This window comes from Akebia trifoliata, chromosome 12 (genome assembly GCF_017979445.1).
Source record: "Akebia trifoliata isolate Shusen 1 chromosome 12, ASM1797944v1, whole genome shotgun sequence".
Lineage (NCBI taxonomy): Eukaryota > Viridiplantae > Streptophyta > Magnoliopsida > Ranunculales > Lardizabalaceae > Akebia > Akebia trifoliata.
Window position 1 is genome coordinate 1,860,402 of NC_141386.1, and position 23,036 is coordinate 1,883,437.

General features: G+C 35.4%; 1 protein-coding gene across 2 annotated transcripts; it reads left to right on the forward strand.

The window, feature by feature from the left end:
- Nucleotides 1-262: 262 nt before the first annotated feature.
- Nucleotides 263-5,426, forward strand: LOC147388537 (uncharacterized). 2 transcript variants are annotated; one of them, XR_015170698.1, is made up of 4 exons: nucleotides 263-2,483; nucleotides 2,620-2,756; nucleotides 4,102-4,750; nucleotides 4,856-5,426. XR_015170698.1 is itself a non-coding variant. In XM_086418825.1 (3 exons), exons 1-3 carry the CDS (start codon nucleotides 344-346, stop codon nucleotides 4,471-4,473), a joined length of 2,649 nt encoding a protein of 882 aa, XP_086274951.1. In that variant the 5' UTR covers nucleotides 263-343; the 3' UTR covers nucleotides 4,474-4,833. The 2 variants fall into 2 exon arrangements, 1 of the variants encoding a protein (XP_086274951.1); XM_086418825.1 differs by lacking the exon at nucleotides 4,856-5,426 and having other exon boundaries at nucleotides 4,102-4,833.
- The last annotated feature ends 17,610 nt before the right edge of the window (nucleotides 5,427-23,036 follow it).

A 23,036-nucleotide genomic window follows, 5' to 3' on the forward strand; every position in this document is an offset into this window, starting at 1 on the left:
TCATTCTAGTCATTCATTTACAGTCAACATTCTATAAACAAGGTCAATTTCACTTTTAATAACATATTATGGTGGCCTCACCACAATTAATTTATTTACTAGTACCGATTTCAATTGTAACTTGAATTAAATATCAAAGCTCGCTCATAGAAGTTTGAAAACGAATGCCTTTTTGCTCACAGCCTAATAGTGTTGTGGAAGACGAAACTTCATTAATTTTTTATTAAAATTATTACTTTCTACGCTTGAATTTTAATTTTAAATTTAGATGTTGTAGTCGGTCCAATTATTTTAATAAATTCGATTAAGCTCAAAAATTTCCCATTTCTCTCTCGGCAAAACCATGTCTTTCTTCTCCTCTCTCTCTCTCTCTCTCTCTCACACACACACACATAAACAGAAAATAACGAGAACAACAGCCTCAACTCCTCATATGTCGAAAATACCATCAACTTCCAGAGAAATCGCTCTCTTTCTCATCTTTCAGCTCCTCTTCTTCTTACCCTTTCAGGTGAACTCCCCTAAAGAGAATTCCGAACAAACGATTCTACTGAAACTAAAGCAAGAATGGGGCAATCAACCATCGATCAACAACTATTGGGATCCATCATCAGGTGTATCCCACTGCAACTGGACAGGTGTCATCTGCTCCCAAGGTTTCGTCACCGGCATCGTACTACCTGATATGAACATAACCAGCGAAATCCCACCGTCCATCTGCGATCTTAAAAATCTCACAACTCTAAATCTCACTCTCAACTATATTTCTGGAGAATTTCCTACTGTTCTCTATAACTGTTCGAAGCTCGAAATCCTAGATCTCTCTAAGAACTACTTCGTTGGCCGGATTCCGAACGGTATTGACTGGATTTCAACTCTCCGGGAACTCAATCTCGGTGCGAACAACTTCTCCGGCGAAATTCCGTCCTCGATTGGACGACTTCCGGCGTTGCAGAAGCTCTATCTTTTTCAGAATCAATTTACTGGTTCGTTCCCGCCTGAAATTGGTAATCTCTCGAACCTCGAAGTACTTGGATTGGCTTATAATCAATTTTTTCCGTCGAGGATTCCTTACGATTTCAGTCGATTGAAGAAATTGAGGTTTTTGTGGATGAGTGATTCGAATTTGATTGGAGAAATTCCGGAAACAATTGGTGATTTGGCAGATCTGGAACATTTGGATCTTTCGTCGAATAATTTAAGCGGGAAAATCCCTAACAATCTGTTTTTGTTGAAAAATTTAACAGATTTGATTCTTTTTACGAACAGATTGTCTGGAGAGATTCCTAGATCCATCGAATGTTTGAATTTGGTCAATATCGATCTTTCGAATAACAATCTGACAGGATCGATACCAGAAGATTTTGGTAAATTGCAATATTTGAGGAATTTAGATTTGTTTTTTAATGAATTAAGCGGAGAAATTCCATCAAGTATTGGACGGATTCCATCACTAACAGGAATTAAGCTGTTTAGGAACAATTTGACTGGTGTTCTTCCACCAGAATTAGGTTTTTATTCGAACCTTGAAGGTTTCGACATCTCCGATAACAATTTTTATGGAAATTTACCAGAGAATTTATGTGCCGGAGGCAGTTTGGTTGGTTTGGTGGCTTTCTCGAACAATTTCAGCGGAGAATTGCCGAGGTCGATTGGAAGCTGTAATAGTTTGAGAATGGTTCAGCTTTACAAGAACAGATTTTATGGTGAGATTCCTTCTGGATTTTGGTCATTGGAGAATCTAGAGACTGTAAATATAAGCGATAATTTGTTTACTGGTGAGCTTCCCGATAAGTTGGCGTGGAATTTATCTCAACTGGCGATGAGTAACAACCAGTTTTCTGGTAAAATTCCTTCTCAAATCAATGCTTCAAAGAATCTAATGGTTTTCGATGCAAGCAACAATCTGTTTTCGGGTGAGATTCCTCTAGAATTAACTGCTCTCTCTAGTCTTCGCGCTCTTTTCCTTGATGGGAATCGACTTTCGGGTAAGATTCCATCAGATTTTATCTCTTGGAACTCCTTGATTACTCTTAATCTCAGTAGAAATCAACTCTGTGGTCAAATTCCGCGCTCCATCAGCTTACTTTTGGACCTCAGAGAGCTCGACTTATCCGAAAACCAACTTTCAGGTGAAATTCCATCTGAAATCGGCCACTTGAAGCTCACTTTCTTTAACATCTCTTCGAACATACTCTCTGGAAAAATCCCATATGAGCTTGAAAATATGGCGTACAATACTATCTTCTTGAACAACCCTGACCTTTGTGCTGATAACCCACATCTGAACCTTGGTTCTTGCATTTCTGAACCCCGAGATTCAGGAAAACTATTATCCAGACTTGTCACCATGATTTTATTCTTAGTCGGAACCCTACTTCTTGTCACACTCCTTCTTGTCACACTTGTATATGTTTTCGGTTACTCCATCTTGGCGGCGCTTGCTTTCGGGGTGGCGTTTTCTTTAGCAAAAATCATCTCGGGTGAGTCTTCCAAGTTCCCACTTCCTACAGCCATATATAATGGATGGGGCCTGGATTCGACCCAGTTATGAATTGGGTCGGATATGACTGAAATCGAAAATAGTTTGGATTCTAATTGTTGGAGGGTTTTGAACAGGGCAAAGAGGGAAGACCACTCCTCCCACTCTTGGAGGAGTGCAGGTTTGGGTGAGAGAAAAAATGTACCACATGTTTAGTGCACTTGCTGACAATGCATTTGCCTGCTCACAGTACTTTCTTTTGATGGAAATCCAAGTAAGTCAAATCAATACTTAAAGATCTTCAATGTGATCAGAAATCAAATTAGCCAACAAGACCATTCAATTAGTGGGCAACCTCTTGGAAGAACATAGCTCAAAACACATTCAATTAAGAACAATTCCCTTATAAATAGAGAACTTCTATTGACATCCCAAACTTTTATTTAATAGACCCCAATTAAATTTAAAAAAAAGAAGCAATAATTAATTGGGTGAGAGTATCATTCTCTCACAATAGAAAAGATCGTTAGATTTGGATGTTTTTTTTTCAAAAATATCATTGATGGAGAGATTTTGAAGACTGAACATCACAAGATTAACATCAAAAGGTCGGTAGTAGAAGATGGTCGTTGACATCAACTTGTTCTTTTTGATATGTTATTGTCGATAGTGGCAATTCATGGCTTTATTATCTTGTGCAAGTGTTATAAGAAAATTTTGATGTGGTGTGTTAATTTTTAGTTGGGGTGTAAGTAATAAGTGAAACTTTGGGGTGCCAGTAGAATTTCTCTTTTTAATATGATGGTTTAATTAGATCCCATCCAAGAGTTTTTCTTGTGATCAAATAGTATATGGGCTTATGGTTTGGTGGTCCCTTAGATGTTCACTTTAATTTTTTTTGTTTTTGTTTTATTACATATGATATGGTTGATGTTCTTTCTTTTATTCTTTTAAGAATTCCTTTACAGAATCACATTTGCTAACTATAGAGGTAAAATCTCGAATGTCATTGATATCTCGAGATTTACCCATAACAATTGATTTTCACTGTTTTTCATGCACATGAACGATCAAAAATCACACAGAAAAATTGTAAAAGAAAATAAAAAAAGGGAAAGAAGACAAAATGCAAGATTTGTTCACGGGGTTCGTCCCAAAACTAGACTACGTTCTCGGGCTTTGTAGAGTCATTCAATTATTCTTGAAGCAAATGTAAGATTTGCAAAACCTAACCTCCTTTACTTTTTTTCCTCCTACCTAGAGCCCCCCCTGTTCTATCTAATAGCTCTCTTTATAGATAAAAAATCAAACTCTAAAACGACAGTAAAATAATTTAGGATTCTTTACAAATTTACTCTTATATACAAATAGATACTCTCTAATCAATTATGAGACTTTCTATTTATAGATAAGATTATAATCTTAACCAAATAAATCTAATATAAGATATACTAATCAAGGCATCGAGATTTGCATTAAATCTGTTATGTGACCAATATTCGTCTTATTTACGCCACATGTCTAATATCGATTTTATCCTCTATAGTAACCATGTTGAAAAGTGTAGTTGAGCTATATTTAAAGAACTTATATGCTTTTGCTTTCTTATGATCTTTCAGGACTCAATAAGAACATCAGAGAACAAGGAGGTGAAGAAGGCTACCATGGTAGGCATAATTACAAGCACTCTGAGAATACCTTGGTTTACTAAAACTAATTTGATCGAAAATGGTGGGTCAAGGAAAATGTCCCGATTGACTGAGAATAATCTGACCGGAAGTAGTCGGTCAAGGAGTGGTCGGTCAAGGAAGGTTCATCGTTCGGACTACAATATTAAAAAGATTAAGACCAACGGAAAGTCAGTTCAGAAGCTTGATAAGGAATTCCAAGCAGAGGTTGCTATATTGAGGAAAATTCATGATGCAGAACAAGTGGCAGAAGATTTCATGGAGCGCGTGGATTGGCAAGAACAAAAAGCCATAAAGCACTAGTAGAAATCAAGAGCCCCAGAATTGAAAACATTCCATGGATTGTTCACTTTTCGGCCTAATTCCTTCGTTTACCCCTTTTTTAGGCAATTTTGCTATTTTATTAATAACTTTTGTTATAAAAGTTAGAATTACATACTGTCGATTTTCCCTAACTTTTGGGCATTGGAAGGAGAAATAATGTGTATTTGATGGGAAAGAGCACTCACAATAGGGATGTTAAGATTTTCTTTTATTTGGTTGCGATGCATTTGGGGATTCTTTTCTTATGTTTTTTTAGGTGAGAAATGATTTTTGAAGATGGATTGTAAACTTGGTTCTTATGTGAATTTAGTCTTTTATTTTGTTTTGGGCCTGAATTAATTTCTTGGGTTTCACTTTTCAGTAATGAATCTTGATTGTGAAGTGGTCTTTCTAATGAGTTTTGCAGCAACTACAAAAGAAGAAGAATAAAAATCAGGTTCGGCTTCATCTCCATGTCTTGATTCCCGTGTTTAATGGTTTATATTATTAGTGAATCAAATTGTATTAATTTTTTGAATTCTCATTTAAAACTCATTGGCTTTGTTAGTTAGGATTGTTAAAAGATTGATTTTTAGGTTTGGTGATATAAGCTGGAGATTTGCAAGAAGAACAAAAGTCCTCTTTTGGCCATAGGATAAAACCTCAAATGAATGCCTTCAAATAGCCAATAGGTGACTTGGGTCAAATAGACCCCTTGACCTAGGTCTTCCTTGGGAGAGTATCATAATCCTCAACCTCTAACATGTTCTATTGCCTATCGAAAAAAGCAATGACCCAAGACTACCCAAAACATGGAAAAATTAGACCAAATTGGGGTGTTATATACTCCATATGCAATGAATCAATCCCACAGTCGTTCAAATTCCCCATAAAATCAAATTCTCATGAGATATCATTTTCAAAGTCCACCAAAGAGGATGGTTTGGATAAGAGACTTTTTTTTGTTTACTTTTTTATTGGTATGTTGGACTTATTGTATTAACTTTTATGTTTGTAATATACTCTTAGAGTTTTTGATCTTTTGATGTCAGACTCCTCTATTCTAATGGCTCCTCTTTTGTGTATATTTTGGGAAGCTTAGCCTTACTTCACTATGTTTCTTTTCATGTTATTTTGATCATTCTTACCACAAGTATATCAGGAGTGATGATTTAGATATTAAAGCCATTATTTTGATGGGCATCCATTAGTGTTGCTTTTACAATTTACATTGCCCCTTTCTTTTTGGCTGAACTCACCAAAGAAACGATTTTGTATTTATTTTTAATTTTTTGACATTAAGTTGAGTCAACTCAACATATAGAAACTATCCCAAAACTCATATTTTTCATCTTGAGTTGATTTGATAATGCAATTTAGCCAAGACTTAAGATCATTGAAAGGCCTTGAACCCTCAAGATGTTGCAGGACTTCAAATTTTTTCGATGAGTTTACTCAATGGTCCACGTTTTTGTGTTCAAAATCCAGATTTCCGAGCCTTGACCATGCCTAAAAACTGGATCTTTTTTAGTGTATCAATCGACAAATCAGTTGTCCAAAGACTCATAATAAGGTTAGTGAGACAGGAGAGTATGTCGCAAAGCATGTTTGGGATGTCTTTATAAACATTTAGATTAAGATGTCAATGTAGCAGTTTTTTCCCCGTTGGATGAGATATACCCAATGTTTTATTGCTTAGACAATTTAAAATATTCAACCAATGACCCAAAACTTGATGGAAAAATAAATAAAACAAGGTGAATCTATTGGTTTGTCATTGGGGGCTCCATCGAAATATTCTACGAAGTGTTAGGTAATTTTGTTATTGGTTTTTGAACTATTTTCCCTTTTGAATTGTTTATAATAAAGCGCTTTGGAGTCATCAATGTTACTTTAGGTAGATTTTACAATTTATATCGTGTTGTAGGTTATTAATTTCCTCTTTTACTTCGATAGCCCGATAAAGGATCGTCGTGAGTAAATTCGAATTTATATAATAAAACACAATTGTGGGTAGTTATGTAGGATAAACATTTCATTCATCCCTTTGTGTGGGTTCCATTTTATTGTATTTTCTTTTTACCCTTCAATTTGATTTTCTTTTCTCCCCTCCCCCCTCCCCTTCTACAATAATACCTCTCTAAGTACTATTTTTTCTCTTTTACACCTTTAACCCAACTTTTTTTAATAATACCTCCTCAATTTTATTAATTTTCCTCTTTAACCCCTCCAAGGGGATGCCCATGCAAACTCTAGTTTACATTACTCACAAGTTAACACATTAAGGTTTTATAGTGGCCAGGACTCCCTTTAAAAAGGGAGAGGTGTTGGGCCACCCATGGGAATTTATCCGGGCTTATCTGGTATGCGTGGTTGTGGAGCATTGAGCGAGATATGGTGCTCTAAGAGCCTAGTTGTCTCACGCCTGCTAATTGGGCCTATAGGTCCAGACACCCCAGTCAAATAAAAGTAAAAATTATGGTTTATTTTGTTCAAAATATAAAAGGACTATAATCATCATTATTCAACTTGGGATTCTTCAGCCAATATGTTCGCTTCCACATTCTTTGATGTTTCATCAATAAGATGGTCACCATCATCTTCATAAATGTAATCTCCTCTTACTGGTGTATCGTTTGGGACTAATATCATGACAAAGGTTGTAAAATTGTGATTTAAATGATTAAGGAAGAAGTCGCGGTTTAATCAAGACTTTTTCAATAAGTCATCAAGTCATAGGAAAGGGCCTTCGTTGTTGGGGCATCTGCAGGTCTACAGTGATAAGGTGCACATTGAGTTGATGACTCGGTTCAGACTGAGTCTGTGATTTTAGGGCTTCTCTCGGCACACATCAGACTTGCTTGGGTTCATGCCAAGACAAGATATTACACAGTATGCCAAACAAAGGGACATTGTATCATAGATACAATAGTACTAACAATTATCTAAATTAATTTCAAAATTCTATTAATTTCATATTTTTTAATAAAGTCCAATGGTTGAGGTATTTTCAGTGGACATGAATTTTGATGTGCATTGAAACCCATCATCATATAAGGGATCAGGAAAATAAAGGGTAAAAGAGGGATGGACCCAATTAGTTCTTGGGGACCCCCAATTCCCACCAAATCACGCCAAGCCAACAAAATTACTTGGGGGCTTAATTGTGTCAATCCAATTTGTTAGTTGTTTTGACTTTACAAATAAAGATTGGGGGACCAACTATAGTGTCAAGTGATTACATTGCTCGGGGGCTTGGGTCCCGCCTGTAACAAGGGTCCCACATGATCTAATTCGCTGTTTAACTCAATTCGGCATAAAAATAACAATGGGGCTAATGTTTGGGGACTCAATTCGAGCCCATAAAATGGACCCCATATGATCCAATTTAATTTGCTTGGATGGCCTGACAATAGAAAAACTTGCAGGCTAATTTATGTGCCCAAGTTGATTGCGTCTAGGGACTCCTTCTAGTTGATTGGTTCAATTTCTCATTCGATTTTTGACCCACAAAATTAAATGGTATAACTGGGGGGCTCATTGCCAGCCCGACTAGTAAGGCAAGACGGTTAATTTGTACTTAGAGGCTCGACCTAAATATTATTTTAGGAACTTTGAGGGGTGCACAAAAGTGAATCCGACCATATTGTTGATCGGGTACACAAAAATAAGCCTTGACATTGTTGTTAGTAAGTTGGTGCACAAAATGGAAATCTGATCCATCTGGTCAAATGTATACATTGGGGGGGGGGGTCAATTTTGTAAGGTAAATTCTATATAGGGGCTCGATCAGAGTATAATTATTTAGGGATTGGGACTCAGGTAATACTTAAAAAGGTATTATAAGATTTTAATAAATAGAATGATTTATTGAAATATTTGGTAAGAGATCCGTTATGTTATCAAATTTCATGAGGCATATGGATTCTGCTTTAAATGTTTGTAATTGGGATTATGTTAACAATAAAGATGATTATCTTTTGATTTATTTTGTACTATCGTAAGGTAATTTTGTTCATTAAGGGAATCGTATCCTATTATTTGGGTTTAACATGATTAAAATTATAAAGGTAGTTCGATTCATTAAGGAAATTGATACATTTTCTTGTTGATTAAACATGTTTAAAAAAATGTTAAATTTTTAGACTCGGTTTATCACGGGAATCGAGCCCTACTCATATGAGTTTGAGTAAGTTTAATAAAGTTAAGATTCAGTTCGTTGAGGGAACTGAGTCCTACTTATATGAGGTTGAATAGCTTCTTGGGGCTTGGTTCGTTGAGGGAACTGAGTCCTTCTCATATGAGGTTGAATAGCTTCTTGGGGCTTGGTTCGTTGAGGGAACCAAGCCCTACCAATATGAGGTTGGATAGGTTCAAGAAAATTAAGACTCGTTTCAATTAGGGAACTGAGCCCTATTCATATGAGGTTGACTAGGTCCAAGAATATCTAATAAGGTAAGACAAGGTTTGTTGAGGGAATTGAGTCCTACTTATATGATGGTAATTAGGTTCAACAAGGTTAAGACTAGGTTCGTTGAGGGAATCGAGTCCTACTCATTTAAGGTTGAATAGGTTCAAGAAGATTAATATTCGTTTCGTTGAGGGAACTAAATCTTAATTATATAAGGATGAGTAGGTCCAAAAAGGTTAAGACTCGGTTCATTGAGAAAACTGAGCCTTATTCATATAAGGTTAAGTAGGTTCAAGAAAATTCGGTTCATAAAGAGAACCGAATCCTACTCATATGAGGTCAAGCAGGTTCAAGAAGATTAAAACTTATTTCATTGAGGGAGTCGAACCCTACTCTTGAGGTTGAGTAAGTTCAAAAAGGTTCAAGTCTTTAAGTTTGGTTCATCGAGAAAATCGAACTTTATTATGTTGGTTGAACATGGTTGCAATGGTTAAGTAAGGTGTTTCGGATCAATGAAGGAACATAGTCCTGTTCTGAAGAAAGAACAAAGTAAGAATGGATAAGTAAGATAGCTCGATTCAATAAAGAAATTGAACCTATTCTTAAGGTTGAGTATATTCAATAAGGTTTAGACTTAATTCATTGAGGGAATCCAACCTCGTTGTTGGTCATATATAAAATGGAATCTGACATCTTTGTTGGTCGATCGAAACACAAAAAAGACTTATTCATCCCAAGAAACTAGGCTCGACCCTCAGGTTGATCAATTTACTAGACGAAAAACCTTGGATCATTCTGGGATCCAAATCTAACTTACAGAGAAAATCAAATTGGCAAAAAATAAATTTAGGAGATAAAAAATCTTCTTAGTTCGCAAATTAGAGATGGTGCTCACTTAGGGTCAGAAGTATTTCTCAAAGGCAATCTTGATACATCAATTTTGTCACCTTCAAGAGGGGGTTATGTGAAGGGAGAAAATCATTTCCATATAGACCGTTCATCTGCACCATCAACACGCATCTCGATGCAAACACATTACATCATTTAAAGAGAACTCTATCTTATTAAAGAAGAATCCCAATTTAAGATGATTCTTCCCCCTTTATATAATTATTAATTTGGATATGGGTAATATATTCAAAAATAATTTAAGTAAAATTATTATTCTTTTTAAGATTTTTTTATTTAAAGGCCTTGAGGCCATTGTAAAAGAAGATGGAGGAGCCTGAGGTGGAGAGGTTATGTAATAAACTCAATTCATAGTGAAACAGCTCCCCGAGCCCGTGGAAGTAGGTATATTTGTCGAACCACGTAAAAAACCCTTATTTTCTTTATTTTTTTCATGTTCATTTTTATTATTTTGTAAATTTAATGATGAAATCGTGATCAAGGTCGATTTATCACAAAATCGACCTCTACAACGTTCTAAAATGGATGTAAAGGGTAAACAAAGATGATTTATTTTTTGATTCATTTGCAAACATGTTATGGGGGAAAATTCATGTTTCCATCTCAAGATTCACATTTCGACACTCCTCTTTGAGATATGCCTCCATACTGCCCATGACGTGGCATGTGTTAGAATTATAGATTCTTTTTATCGAGATACACAACTGCACATATTTATGGGGATGTACAATTGTGTATCCTGAGAAAAATCTATGGTCTAGCCCATGCCATGTTAGGAGGTATGGGGGTCGTGTGTTAGAGTGGGCGTCAGAAAATCACAACTCTTAATTTGAGTATGCAAAAATTCATGTCTAAGCATTGGTGTAGTACCTTCCAAAATTAGATTTACAACATATTTTCGATCAAGAAAGAAATTAATAAATTTTACTCTATTTATACGCCTAGGGATTTTTGGCATTTTTTTTTTTCATATTTCTTTAATTTATTTCCTCATTGGACAAGTTTAAATTTGCTTTGTATCGATTTGTGCCTTGGTTTAATAGGAGTGAATTTAATAATTGATAAAATTTATTTAGATAAATCTAATAACCTAAATAATTACATTTGCGATAAGATTATATTAAATAAATAAAGATTACATACCTATAACAATAACATAATCGCATAATTGAAAGCGCCCTCGATCCGTGGGTTGCAGATCCGCTTTTTTGGTGTTTGGGAATCGTCACATAGTTTTATTGTCTAGGAATTGAAACGTGACTCAAAATTAGAAAAAATATACTAATTTACGAAAAGAAAGGATCCGAGGATCACGTTACGGGATTGGAAGGTGTCAGGTACCAATCCTGTCCGGCAAACGTAGGTCTCTACTTTTCCCAAAAAACTCTACATTGCTAAAAAATGACCTAAAATAGAAAATAAAAATAAAAACTAGTTTACCTAAGTGATTATGACGATTGATTTCCTCATAACTGAATTGGCGGAATGCATTCCTCGTATGAGTCTTTTTTACTTTTATCTTCATAACTAGATTCGCTTTTGATCTCTGAGATAAGGCATTCTCTTCCTAGATCTGAATATTTTTTTATGTTCTGGGTCTTTTGAAGGTTTCTAGGTGTTTTTAAGGATTTTTGGGTGTTTTGAAGGTTTCTAAGTATTTTTTTGAGGATTTATGGGTGTTTTTTAAATAAAAAGTGTAGTTTCAGTATTAGGTAAGAACTTGGGATTTCAGATTTAAGATTTTGGGAAGGCTGGAGAGATTTTTTGACCTCTCTTTCCTAGGATTTTTCATTACCTACCAGATTAGGTTGTGGAGGTTCCTATTTATAGAGTTTTTTTGAAAGTTTTCAGTTTGACTAGGTTTTTTCAAGATAAGGTTAATTAGGATTTTAATTATGATTTTAATTCATACGTACAATAAAAGCATATTTTTTAATTTTTTTGGAGAATCCTCCTAATTATATTTTTAATTCTTTGCGACCCCAAATGGAGGGGCCTTCTAATAAATATCAAGCGGGTCCTACTTGAATAAGTGGGCCACCACTTAAAATTTGGCCCGTGGGCTTAATTAATTGATTTTATTTGTTTAAAATTTTAAATTTAATTTATTAAAATTTTACTTTACGTTCATTAATATTTTAATTATTAATTTTAAAATTTTAAATTTTTAGGGTTGAAAAATTATCGTTTTACCCTCAAAGAGGACTTTTGCGTTAAGAGATCGTTTCTTGATATTTTGGGATGTTTTGAAATCAATTTTTCATAAGAAATTCAATGGGAGTATCGGTTTGTGTCATTTATGGGTTTTTGACATGAAATAGTCATGGACCCTATGAGGGGTATTTTTGTAATTTTGTTGAATTTGATAAAAAATTGACGAAACGATTTATTTGGTTCTAGTTTACTGTTTTATGTGTTCACAAGGGCTTTTCTAAGCGTAACGTAGGCTCTAGGGATGTTTTAATGTTAGGGGTATTTTGATAATTTGATCATTTTTTAGTGATTTTTCATGTAAATTTTTTTTTTTATATCTCATAATGATGATTTCTACGTTTTTTGGGTCATATTTTCCTAGAGTAGTATGGTTTCTAAAATTTTGCTTACTTGAAATACCTCATCCGAATTTCTAAAATATATCTAGTAATAAAATAAAGCATTGAAATATTCATCCATCATTGGGAACCATCACAATCAGGTTGACGAGTTGATTAATCAGACGAGTGTGAAAATATGGTGTTTACAATAATGAACATTGTAGATGCAAAAAACTTGCACTGCCTTGAGATCTATGATGATGTCTCACAATCTCCTCTCCTTTCCTCGTCCCCCTGGGTGTGGCTGCAATAACACCTCTTACCCCTAAGTCAGAAGTTTAGTACAAAAATAATGTCAAATTTATAGGGGGGAGAACTCTTACCTTTTAGTACCTCCATCCATCTATTTATAGAGATGAAACCCTAGGATCCCTTTAAATCCTATTATCGATTTTACCCTTATCTGATTTAAAAGATAAATTTTCATTGGTGATTTAGAATGTATCTAGTTATATTCGATTACCATGCATTCCTTCTTTTTTGGGACTTTTTCTAACCAGAATTTTAACCCCTTTTGATCTAATCCCTTTTTTTTCCAACTGAGACCCGAACCCCTAATTGGTTTGTAATCGAGTTACCGAGCTTATCCACTTATCTCCATATTGAACTCGAATCCTTAGATGCCACGTGTTGTCCTTTGGTTCCTAACTAAAAATATCTTCCATAATACCCCCTATTGAGGGTTTGGACATTTAGGTCAAGTGCCTAAGAATAAATGAACGATACCATGTGACACGTGACTACACACCTTATAAATTCTCATTTTGAGGTTTAAGATATGTTTAGTTAATGTCTATGGCATGCATCATCTACCTGTTTTACATTCGAAAGTGTGACGACTATAATGACATCGATTTATTGAACCATTGATTTTATTACATACCTCGAGGTATTTTTCTTTTACAAATACATTTGTCTATTCCTCCATTTTTTGTCATTTTTCGCTTATCAATTGGGCTTGATGCCATCATGAACCAAAACTCCTAAGCCAACCCCCTATGGTTGGGCTTGAAACAAAAGTCAATTAAACCCACCCCTAATGGTTGGACTTGACTCCCTTACCAACCAGTTATTATTAAAAATAATGATGAGTTAGCCCAACCTTTATTGATCGGGCTTGGTTCCTTCATGAACTAAGTTTTAATTAACAAAGGATCGACCCCCAATGATTGGGCTTGGTTTCTTTTATGTGCCAAGACTATCGTTATGTGTCGATCCCGTTACAATCAGGCTTTATGAGCTAAGACTTTCACTATAATTCGACTCCCCTACGGTCAGGCTTAATTTTCATAATAAGCCAAGGCTTTCGTTAAAGCAATCTCACATGGTCGAGCTTGATTCCCATAATGGGCCAAGACTTTCATTAAACCAACCCCACACAATCGGGTTCGACTCTCATAATGGGCCAAGGCTTTCACCAACCCCACATGGTTGAGCTCGGATCCCATAACAGGCCAAAGTTTTTGTTAAACCAACCCCACACAGTCGGGCTCGACTCCCATGACGGGCTAAGACTTTCACTAAACCAACCCCACACGGTCGGACTCGGCTCCTATAACGGGCCAAGATTTTTGTCAACCTCATATAATCGGGATCAACTCCCATGATGGGTCAAGGCTTTCGCTAAACCAACCCCCTCATGGTCGAGCTTGGCTATTATGACGGGCTAAGACTTTTGCTAAACCAACGCCATATGGTCGGGCTTGGCTCCCATGATGGGCCAAGACTTTCATAAATGATAAAAGAACCGATTGAAATCCCAAATCGGTCTTGAATTTTAGAATAATCCTAAATTTTGATAAATAATAGATGAACCGATCGAAATCTTAGATTGGATTTGGATTACAGAACGATCTAAGACTTTAATAAATAATAGAAAGATCAATCGAAGTACCAAATCAGGCTTGGATCCTAAAACGATTCAAGACTTAGATAAATAATAGAATAACTGATCGAAGTCTCAATTCGGGCTTGAATCCTAAAATGATTTAAGATTTAGATAAATAATAGAATAACTAATTAAAGTCTCAGATCAGGCTTGGATCACAAAACAATCCAAGACTTTGATAAAAAATATAAGGATTGACCAAAGTCCCAAATCAGGCTTGGATCCCAGAATGATCCAAGACTTGGATAAAAAATAAAAGAATCAATGCCCTTGCCTTGTAAAAACGTGCTTCACTCCCCTCAGAGTGAAGTTCGGTTCTCATAGAACCGACCTTATTGAAAATTTCAAGAAAAATAATTTATAATACTATCCCTTTAAAAATTATATATATATTTTTTTATGTAATCTTGAGTTCAAGTCCTTTTGCAACTTACATCTTTTAAAGTAATATAGACACAAAACAGTATTAATTACATAAAATAATGAGGTAATAAGTTCTTAGTCTAGTGTTGTCTATCTATGTCACTGTCTAATACAACGTAATTTGATCGAATCTAACTTATAAATCAATTTCCTAAAATCAAATCCATTCGACTCGTTAAGTCAAGGCTCATCCGAATTGGACCCCTATTTATACTGTATGATTTGGTGAGTTGAATTTGAATTGAACCTTATGTAAATTTATCATTTTAATCATCCGAATTCCTTAACTTGGGTAAGGGCCTAATTATTTGTTACGTGATTTGACGAGGCCCCATGTCTCCATTGAATTTTTGGGCTATAAATTGAATTATCCGACTTGGTGGAATCCCTTGACTCGACTAAGTTCTCAAGGAATAATATGTACCACATGAAACCACCGAGTCTCTTGATTCTGTTGAGTTCCTCATAATTAAAACATTTGGCTTGGGGGAACCCCTCAACTTGGTCAATTCACCAATTAATCAAATTGAGCCGAGTAAGACATCAAATTTGAGGCTCACAAATACATCCCCCACCTTTTACCTTTTATTTGCTATAAATATATTTTTTTCTAAAGGCTTGAATGTAAGAAGGCATGAAAAAAAATACCTGTTAGCATCACAGTCCGAGTGATGCTATTCCCTCTCATTTAGAATGCATTCATCCTTCTGGGTATGATTTTTTTAAGGTTTCCATAGCAGTCCTTTGTAGATCTCGTTGGTTGCATAGTAGCCCCCAAGACTACACAACCCGCACCAGCCCCTGCTTGCTACATAAATAGAATAGGCCTTATGTAGCAACCCCGAACTTCATTATATGTTACCAAGGCTTGGAAGAAGCCATTAATGATATACAAATCTGGCCATATCATTCAGTGCCTGGTTCTATCAACTCCCTTTTAATTCTAAAGGCTTTGCCTTTTGACTCTGTTTTTAAACCTGTTCATTCCAGCATTTTCCTTTGTTGTAATATATTAATTTGTTCTTAGCTATTGGTCCCAGGCGATACCATTAATAAGTTGAGTTGACCAATTCTTTACACTGTCTTCCTAGGCAAGTTTCTTTGACCCCGTAGTCAACCTTCTCAAAAACTTAATAAAATATTTTTACATATAAAGAAACCCCTCACTTTTGTATATAAAAATTGATTCGGTGGAGCACCGTGGTATATTAAATCTGTTCTTGTCCACAAACTGATCACACTTAAATATTGGCACGTGTCTCCTCTTTAAGCATTCTTCCTTCGCACGTTTTTTTTCTCACCAAGCTCCTCATTCACACCTTTACTCAACATGTGCCCGCACGTGTGCGTAACGAAAACTGCCATTAATGGCCGTCTTGCACCTTTCCTGTTCAAACTCAATTCACACCTCAAACTCTTCTTAGATTTGTCGTTTGTTTTCTTCTAAAAACGTGTATGTTATTGTCCCCTACACGAGTGTAACCCCTCTATAGCAACTGTTACATGCACCTCGCCGCTACATACACAGGACTCACATTTATCCTTCATTCCTTTCTCTGTTGGGCAGCTACATCGGAGCCTAAGATCGATCTTCCTTCACCAAACAAAGACTTGATCTGATGGACAGTCTTTAATTCGTCCATCGACAAACTCAAATACTAAATCCATGAAAACCTAGATCATATCATAAATAAATTGGATCGAAAACCTTAAATCCAAAAAGGCCAATATTCATGATAGCCCCCTAATTCTTATTGAGATCATACCACGTGACTTTTCATGATTTCTTGTTTGTTCTCATGGACGACGTCAAATTATAAATGCAAAAACGTGCACCATCTTGAAATCTGTGATGATGCCATGCATTCTCCTCTTCTCGTTCTCTTGGGTGTGCCTGAAATAACACCTCTCCGATGCCTAAGTCAAAAATTTAATACAAAAATAGTGTCAAATTTAGAATAGGGAGAATTCATACTTTTTAATACTTCTATTCATCTATTTATAGAAATGAAACCCTAGGATCCCTTTAGATTCTATTACCGATTTGACCATTATCCAATTTAAAATATAGATATTCATTGATGATTTGGAATGTATCTAGTAAATATTCGGTTCCCATATTCCTCTTCTCGAATCTCTAGGTGTCATGTGTTGCCCCTTGATAACTAACGAGAAATATCTTCCATAGACACCCTAAGTATATGATTTAATAACATATCACCGTATACCATAATATTTTACAACTTAATCCAATACTTTATGACCCTCTCACAATTCACAATTTTTTTTTTTTACTTTGGTGGGTAGCACATACCAACCACCCTAACCCTCTCACAATTCACATTTTCCTTTAAACAAGGAACATACTAATTGATTACATAATTTTAATGTTCGTGATATTATGATTCGATTGTTAATAGATTAAGATCATGAAATAAAGTTAAACTTTAGATAAAAAGGTGGGGCCACCTTAGAATGAGTCTTTCACATGGTTAGTCATTCTAGTCACTCAATCATCATTTTAGAAACTTACGTATGTTTGATTGCATATGAAAATTAGGGTGGAAAATGACATTTTTCAAGTGTTTGATTGCACATATCCATGGAAATTATTTTCCACCCAAATCAAAAAGTCCATCAAAACATAAATTTCACTTTCTCACCCATATGGGTGGAAAAGTGAAATCCACACATATTTTCCATCTCCAATTCTTCTCCACTCATATCTTGTTCTTCCTTACCACCATTACACTAACCTTGTTGTCGTCATCATCGCTGTCATCACCATCTCTGGCCACTTTCTCTCTCTCTCTCTCTCTCTCTATATATATATATATATATTATATATATATATATAGGGAAATGTTCAGCACCCTAAGTTTTACCACACACTTTAACAAATGTTTTTTGTCCTACATGGGTTAGAAGTTTTGGAATGGGCTGATTTTTGGTGAGGATGATCTCTATGATTAGACGATCATCCTCCCCAAAAATCAGCCCATTCCGAAATGTTTAGCCCCATGTTTACAAGTTGAAAAATCGTGGACCGTCCATTTTTTGTAAATCATTTTTGATGGGGTTAGAAGTTTTGGAATGAGCTGATTTTTGGTGAGGATGATCTCCTAACCATAGAGATCATCCTCACCAAAAATCAGCCCATTCTGAAACTTCTAACCCATGTAGGACAAAACGCGTTTGTTAAAGTGTGTGGTAAAACTTAGGGTGCCGAACGGGACCCATATATATATATATATATATATATATATATATATATATATATATATATATATATATAATATATATATATATATATATATATATATATATATCTTCTTCTCCTTCTCCATCACTCACCTCCGTTGCCACCACCATCACCACGTTCTCCCCTTATCTTTCTCGTTATCTTCTTCCTCACTTACCTCCGCCGCCACCTTTACCACCACCATCACGTTCTCCCCTCTTCTTCATCATTATCTTCTTCCTCACTTACTTCCGTTGTCACCACCATCACATCCTCCCCCTTCCCCTTCCTTCTTCCTCCTCAGCTTCTTCTTCCTCTCTCCCTCCTTTCATCTTCTCTCTCCTTCTTCTTTTTTTTTTTTTCCATATATTTTTCCCATGATTTTATCCAAGTAAAATCAAACAATAGAATTTGATTTTTCAACCCTACCTATTTTTTACCACAATTTTTTCATGGATTTTAAATTTCATGGGAAGTCACTTTCCATACAATCAAACATACTTTTAGTCAATTTCATTTTAATAACTTATTATTATTATTATAGAGGCATCACCCCAATAATTTATTTACTAGTGTCGTTTTCAAAGGTAGCTTGAATTAAATATCAAAGCCCGCTCTAAGAAGTTTGAAAATGAGTGAGTTTTTGCTCACAACCCAATAATCATGCCTATGATGAAAGTAATTAGAGAGAAAATTTCTCTTTTATTGACAATGAAAAAAAAATAAAATTTCTTGAGTAAATCACCTGTGACATTTAGAAACATGATTCAATATCATAGTGCTATAAGAGACAAAATTTTAATAATTTTTTTTAAATTATTATTTTTTTACGATTAAATTTTAATTTTAAATTTAGGTGTTGAACTTCAGCATATTGGACCAAGCACAAAAATTAAATTTTTTTTTTTTTTTTGATATTTTAATGAAATCTTGAAGAATATGGTCTTCCACTGCCCATATGATAATCCATGTAGCCCATGATTTTTTATCTTATTTTACATTTTCCAATTACAGAATATGTGAGGAAAGTGCCACATCGTCTGCACTCTGCACCATATGTCAATCGGTTGATGTGAGAAAGAAAAAATCACTCGTATGAAGATCGGCCGTTGGTTTCCCATTTCTCCCTCGGCGAAACCATCTCTCTCTCTCTCTCTCTCTCTCACACACACACACACACACGCACACACACAAACAGAAAATAACGAGAACAACAACCTCTACTCCTCATACGTCGAAAATACCATCAACTTCCAGAGAAATCGCTCTCTTTCTCATCTTTCAGCTCCTCTTCTTCTTACCCTTTCAGGTAAACTCCCCTAAAGAGAATTCCGAACAAACGATTCTACTGAAACTAAAGCAAGAATGGGGCAATCAACCATCGATCAACAACTATTGGGATCCATCATCAGGTGTATCCCACTGCAACTGGACAGGTGTCATCTGCTCCCAAGGTTTCGTCACCGGCATCGTACTACCTGATATGAACATAACCAGCGAAATCCCACCGTCCATCTGCGATCTCAAAAATCTCACAACTCTAAATCTCACTCTCAACTATATTTCTGGAGAATTTCCTACTGTTAAGCTCGAAACCCTAGATCTCTCTGAGAACTACTTCGTTGGCCGGATTCCGAAAGATTTCGACCGGATTTCGACTCTCCGGGAACTCAATCTTGGCGCGAACAACTTCTCCGGCGAAATTCCGTCCTCGATTGGACTACTTCCGGCTTTGCAGAAACTCTATCTTTTTCAGAATCAATTTAATGGTTCGTTCCCGCCTGAAATTGGTAATCTCTCGAACCTCGAAGTACTTGGATTGGCTTATAATCAATTTTTTCCGTTGAGGATTCCTTACGATTTCGGTCGATTGAAGAAATTGAGGTTTTGTGGATGAGTGATTCGAATTTGATTGGGAGAAATTCCGGAAATAATTGGGTGATTTGCAGATCTGGAACATTTGGATCTTTCGTTGAATAATTTAAGCGGGAAAATCCCTAACAATTTGATTTGTTGAAAAATTTAACAGATTTGATTTTTTTTAAGAACAGACTGTCTGGAGAGATTCCTAGATCGATCGACTGTTTGAATTTAGTCAATATCAATCTTTCGAATAATAATCTGACAGGATCGATACCAGAAGATTTCGTTAAATTGCAATATTTGAGGAATTTAGATATGTTTTTTAACGAATTAAGTGGAGAAATTCCATCAAGTATTGGACGGATTCCATCGCTAACAGGAATTAAGCTGTTTAGGAACAATTTGACCGGTTTTCTTCCACCAGAACTAGGTTTTTATTCGAATCTTGAATGTTTCGAGGTCTCTGTGAACAATTTCTATGGAAATTTACCAAAAAATTTATGCCCAGGAGGCAGTTTGGTTGGTTTGGTGGCTTTCTCAAACAATTTCAGCGGAGAATTGCCGAGGTAACAGTTTGAGAACAGTTCAGCTTTACAAGAACAGAATTTCCGGTGAGATTCCCTTCTGGATTCTGGTTATTGGAGAATCTAGAGACCGTAAATATAAGCTATAATTTGTTTACTGGCGAGCTTCCCAATAAGTTGGCGTGGAATTTATCTCGATTGGCTATGAGTAACAACCAGTTTTCTGGTAAAATTCCTTCTCAAATCAATGCTTCAAAGAATCTAATGGTTTTCGATGCAAGCAACAATCTATTTTCGGGTGAGATTCCTTTAGAATTAACAGCTCTCTCTAGTCTTCGTGCTCTTTTCCTTGATGGGAATCGACTTTCGGGTAAGATTCCATCAGATTTTATTTCTTGGAACTCCTTGATTACTCTTAATCTCAGTAGAAGAAACCAAACTCTCTGGTCAAATTCCACGCTCCATTGGCTTACTTTTGGACCTCATTGAGCTCGACTTATCCATAAACCAACTTTCAGGTGAAATTCCATCTGAAATCGGCCACTTGAAGCTCACTTTCCTTAACATCTCTTCAAACAAACTCTTGGGAAAAATCCCATATGAGCTTGAAACCATGGCGTACGATACTATCTTCTTGCACAACCCTGCCTTTGTGCTGATAATCCACATCTGAACCTTGGTTCTTGCATTTGGGATCCTCGAGATTCACGAAAGCTATCTTCTCGATTTCTCACCATGATTGTTGTTCTTGCGGGAACACTATTTCTTGTCACACTCGTATTCGTATTGTTTGTGATCAAAGTTTACCGGAAGAGAAAGCAAGGAATTGATATTGCTACATGGAAGCTGACCTCATTTCAGAGGTTAAACTTCATAGATTCGAACATTTTGTTGAGTTTAACTGAGAATAATGTGATCGGAAATGGTGGGTCGGGGAAGGTTTATCGTGTCCCCATTCATCGTTCGGACCACAATGTGCTGTTAAAAAGATTAAGACCAAAGGAAAGTCAGTTCAGAAGATTGATAATGAATACCAAGCAGAGGTTGATATATTGAAGAAAATCCGTGATATAGAACAAATGGAAGAAGATTTCATGGAGTGTGTGGATTGCCAAAAACAAAGAGCCATAAAGCACTAGTAGAATTCATGAGCCCCAGAATCGGAAACATTCCATGGATTTTTCACTTTTAGGCCTAATTCCTTCGTTTACCCTTTTTTAAGACAATTTTGCTATTTTATAAAAGTTTCATTTTATTAATAACTTTTGTTATAAAAGTCAGAATTACACACCGTTGATTTTCCCTAACTTCTAGAGTTAAGAAGTATATTTTGGTCCCTCAAATGTTCACTTTTTTTCCTTTTTTTTTTTAACGTACATATGGTATGTTTAATGTCCTTTCTTGAAAGAACTCCTTTAAAGAGTCTCATTTGAAAATATGGTTACAATTCATCCTGTAATAAAGGAGTATGTAGATTCAATGATTTTAAGGAAAATAGAAAACTGAAGTGCTGTTAGGAGTTGGAGTAGTTAGTGGATCAGATATGAATTTGGTAACCATGTTAAAGAAGTGTAGTTGATGATGCAGGATGATGAGGGAAGATAAGGAAATGATGGGTGTTTTAGGGAACTTGTTTTAGGATTTTGGGTAAGGACTAAGGATTTGAGATTAGGTTTACGATTTGGTTTAGGATAGCATAAATCAAAAAGGTAAAATAAAATTTTTATTTCAATTATTGTACGATAGAGAAAAGGGTAAAAGGTATTAAGGGTTAAAGATTTGAAAATAGATTATTGAAATAAGGGCTAAAGAAGATGAGAAAAGGATTAAGGGTTGAAGATTGTAGGTTTTAAAAATCAAGAATCAAGAAAATCAAGAAAAAGAAGATTAAAAGAAATTAAGAATAAAATAAAATAATAGAAAAAAATTATTTTTCACAGTTATGTTTTCTAAAAGGTTTAGTCGTCTTCAGCCTCCAGATCTGTTATGATGAAGGACTCAACTACAAAAGAAGGATTTTTGGTTGGTTTCGGTTGAAATTCTATTTTATTTTTATTTTTCCGGCAGGAATTGATTATTTTGTTTGAGGGTTATTTGGTTTGCAGAAATGGAGCAAGGGTAGATTAAAGAAGGTACATACAGCACATAGTCTTTCTTTTTCTTTTTCAAAAGCATTTCTCTTTTTCATTTTCATTTTGCTGAGTTCGGGTTTGCATTCTCATCCTCCATTCAACTGTGAGATGTTCTTCGCATTAATGTTTAAATATAAGTAATGCTCTTGGATTGACCTTGTGAAAAAATATCCTCCTTTTTTGTAGGGTCTTTAAGCTGCCAAATGACTGTAACTGGAATATAAGTGTGATTAGTTTTGGGACTGACTTTGTTTCAAAATGCATCTTTTATAATATGGATTCGATGGTGCTGGACACAAAATGGTGTCGAGCTGGGCATTGGAAGGAGAAATAATAAGTGTATTTGATGGGAAAGAACACTTACAATAAGGATGTTAAGATTTTCTTTTCTTTGATTGTAATGCATTTGGGGATTCTTTTCTTATGTGTGTTTTTTTTTTTTTTTTTTTCTGTGGGAAATGATTTTTGAAGATGGATTGTAAACTTGGTTCTTATGTGAATTTAGTCTTTGTTTTGTTTTGGGCCTGATTTAATTTGTTGGGTTTCACTTTTCAGTAATGATTCTTGATTGTGAAGTG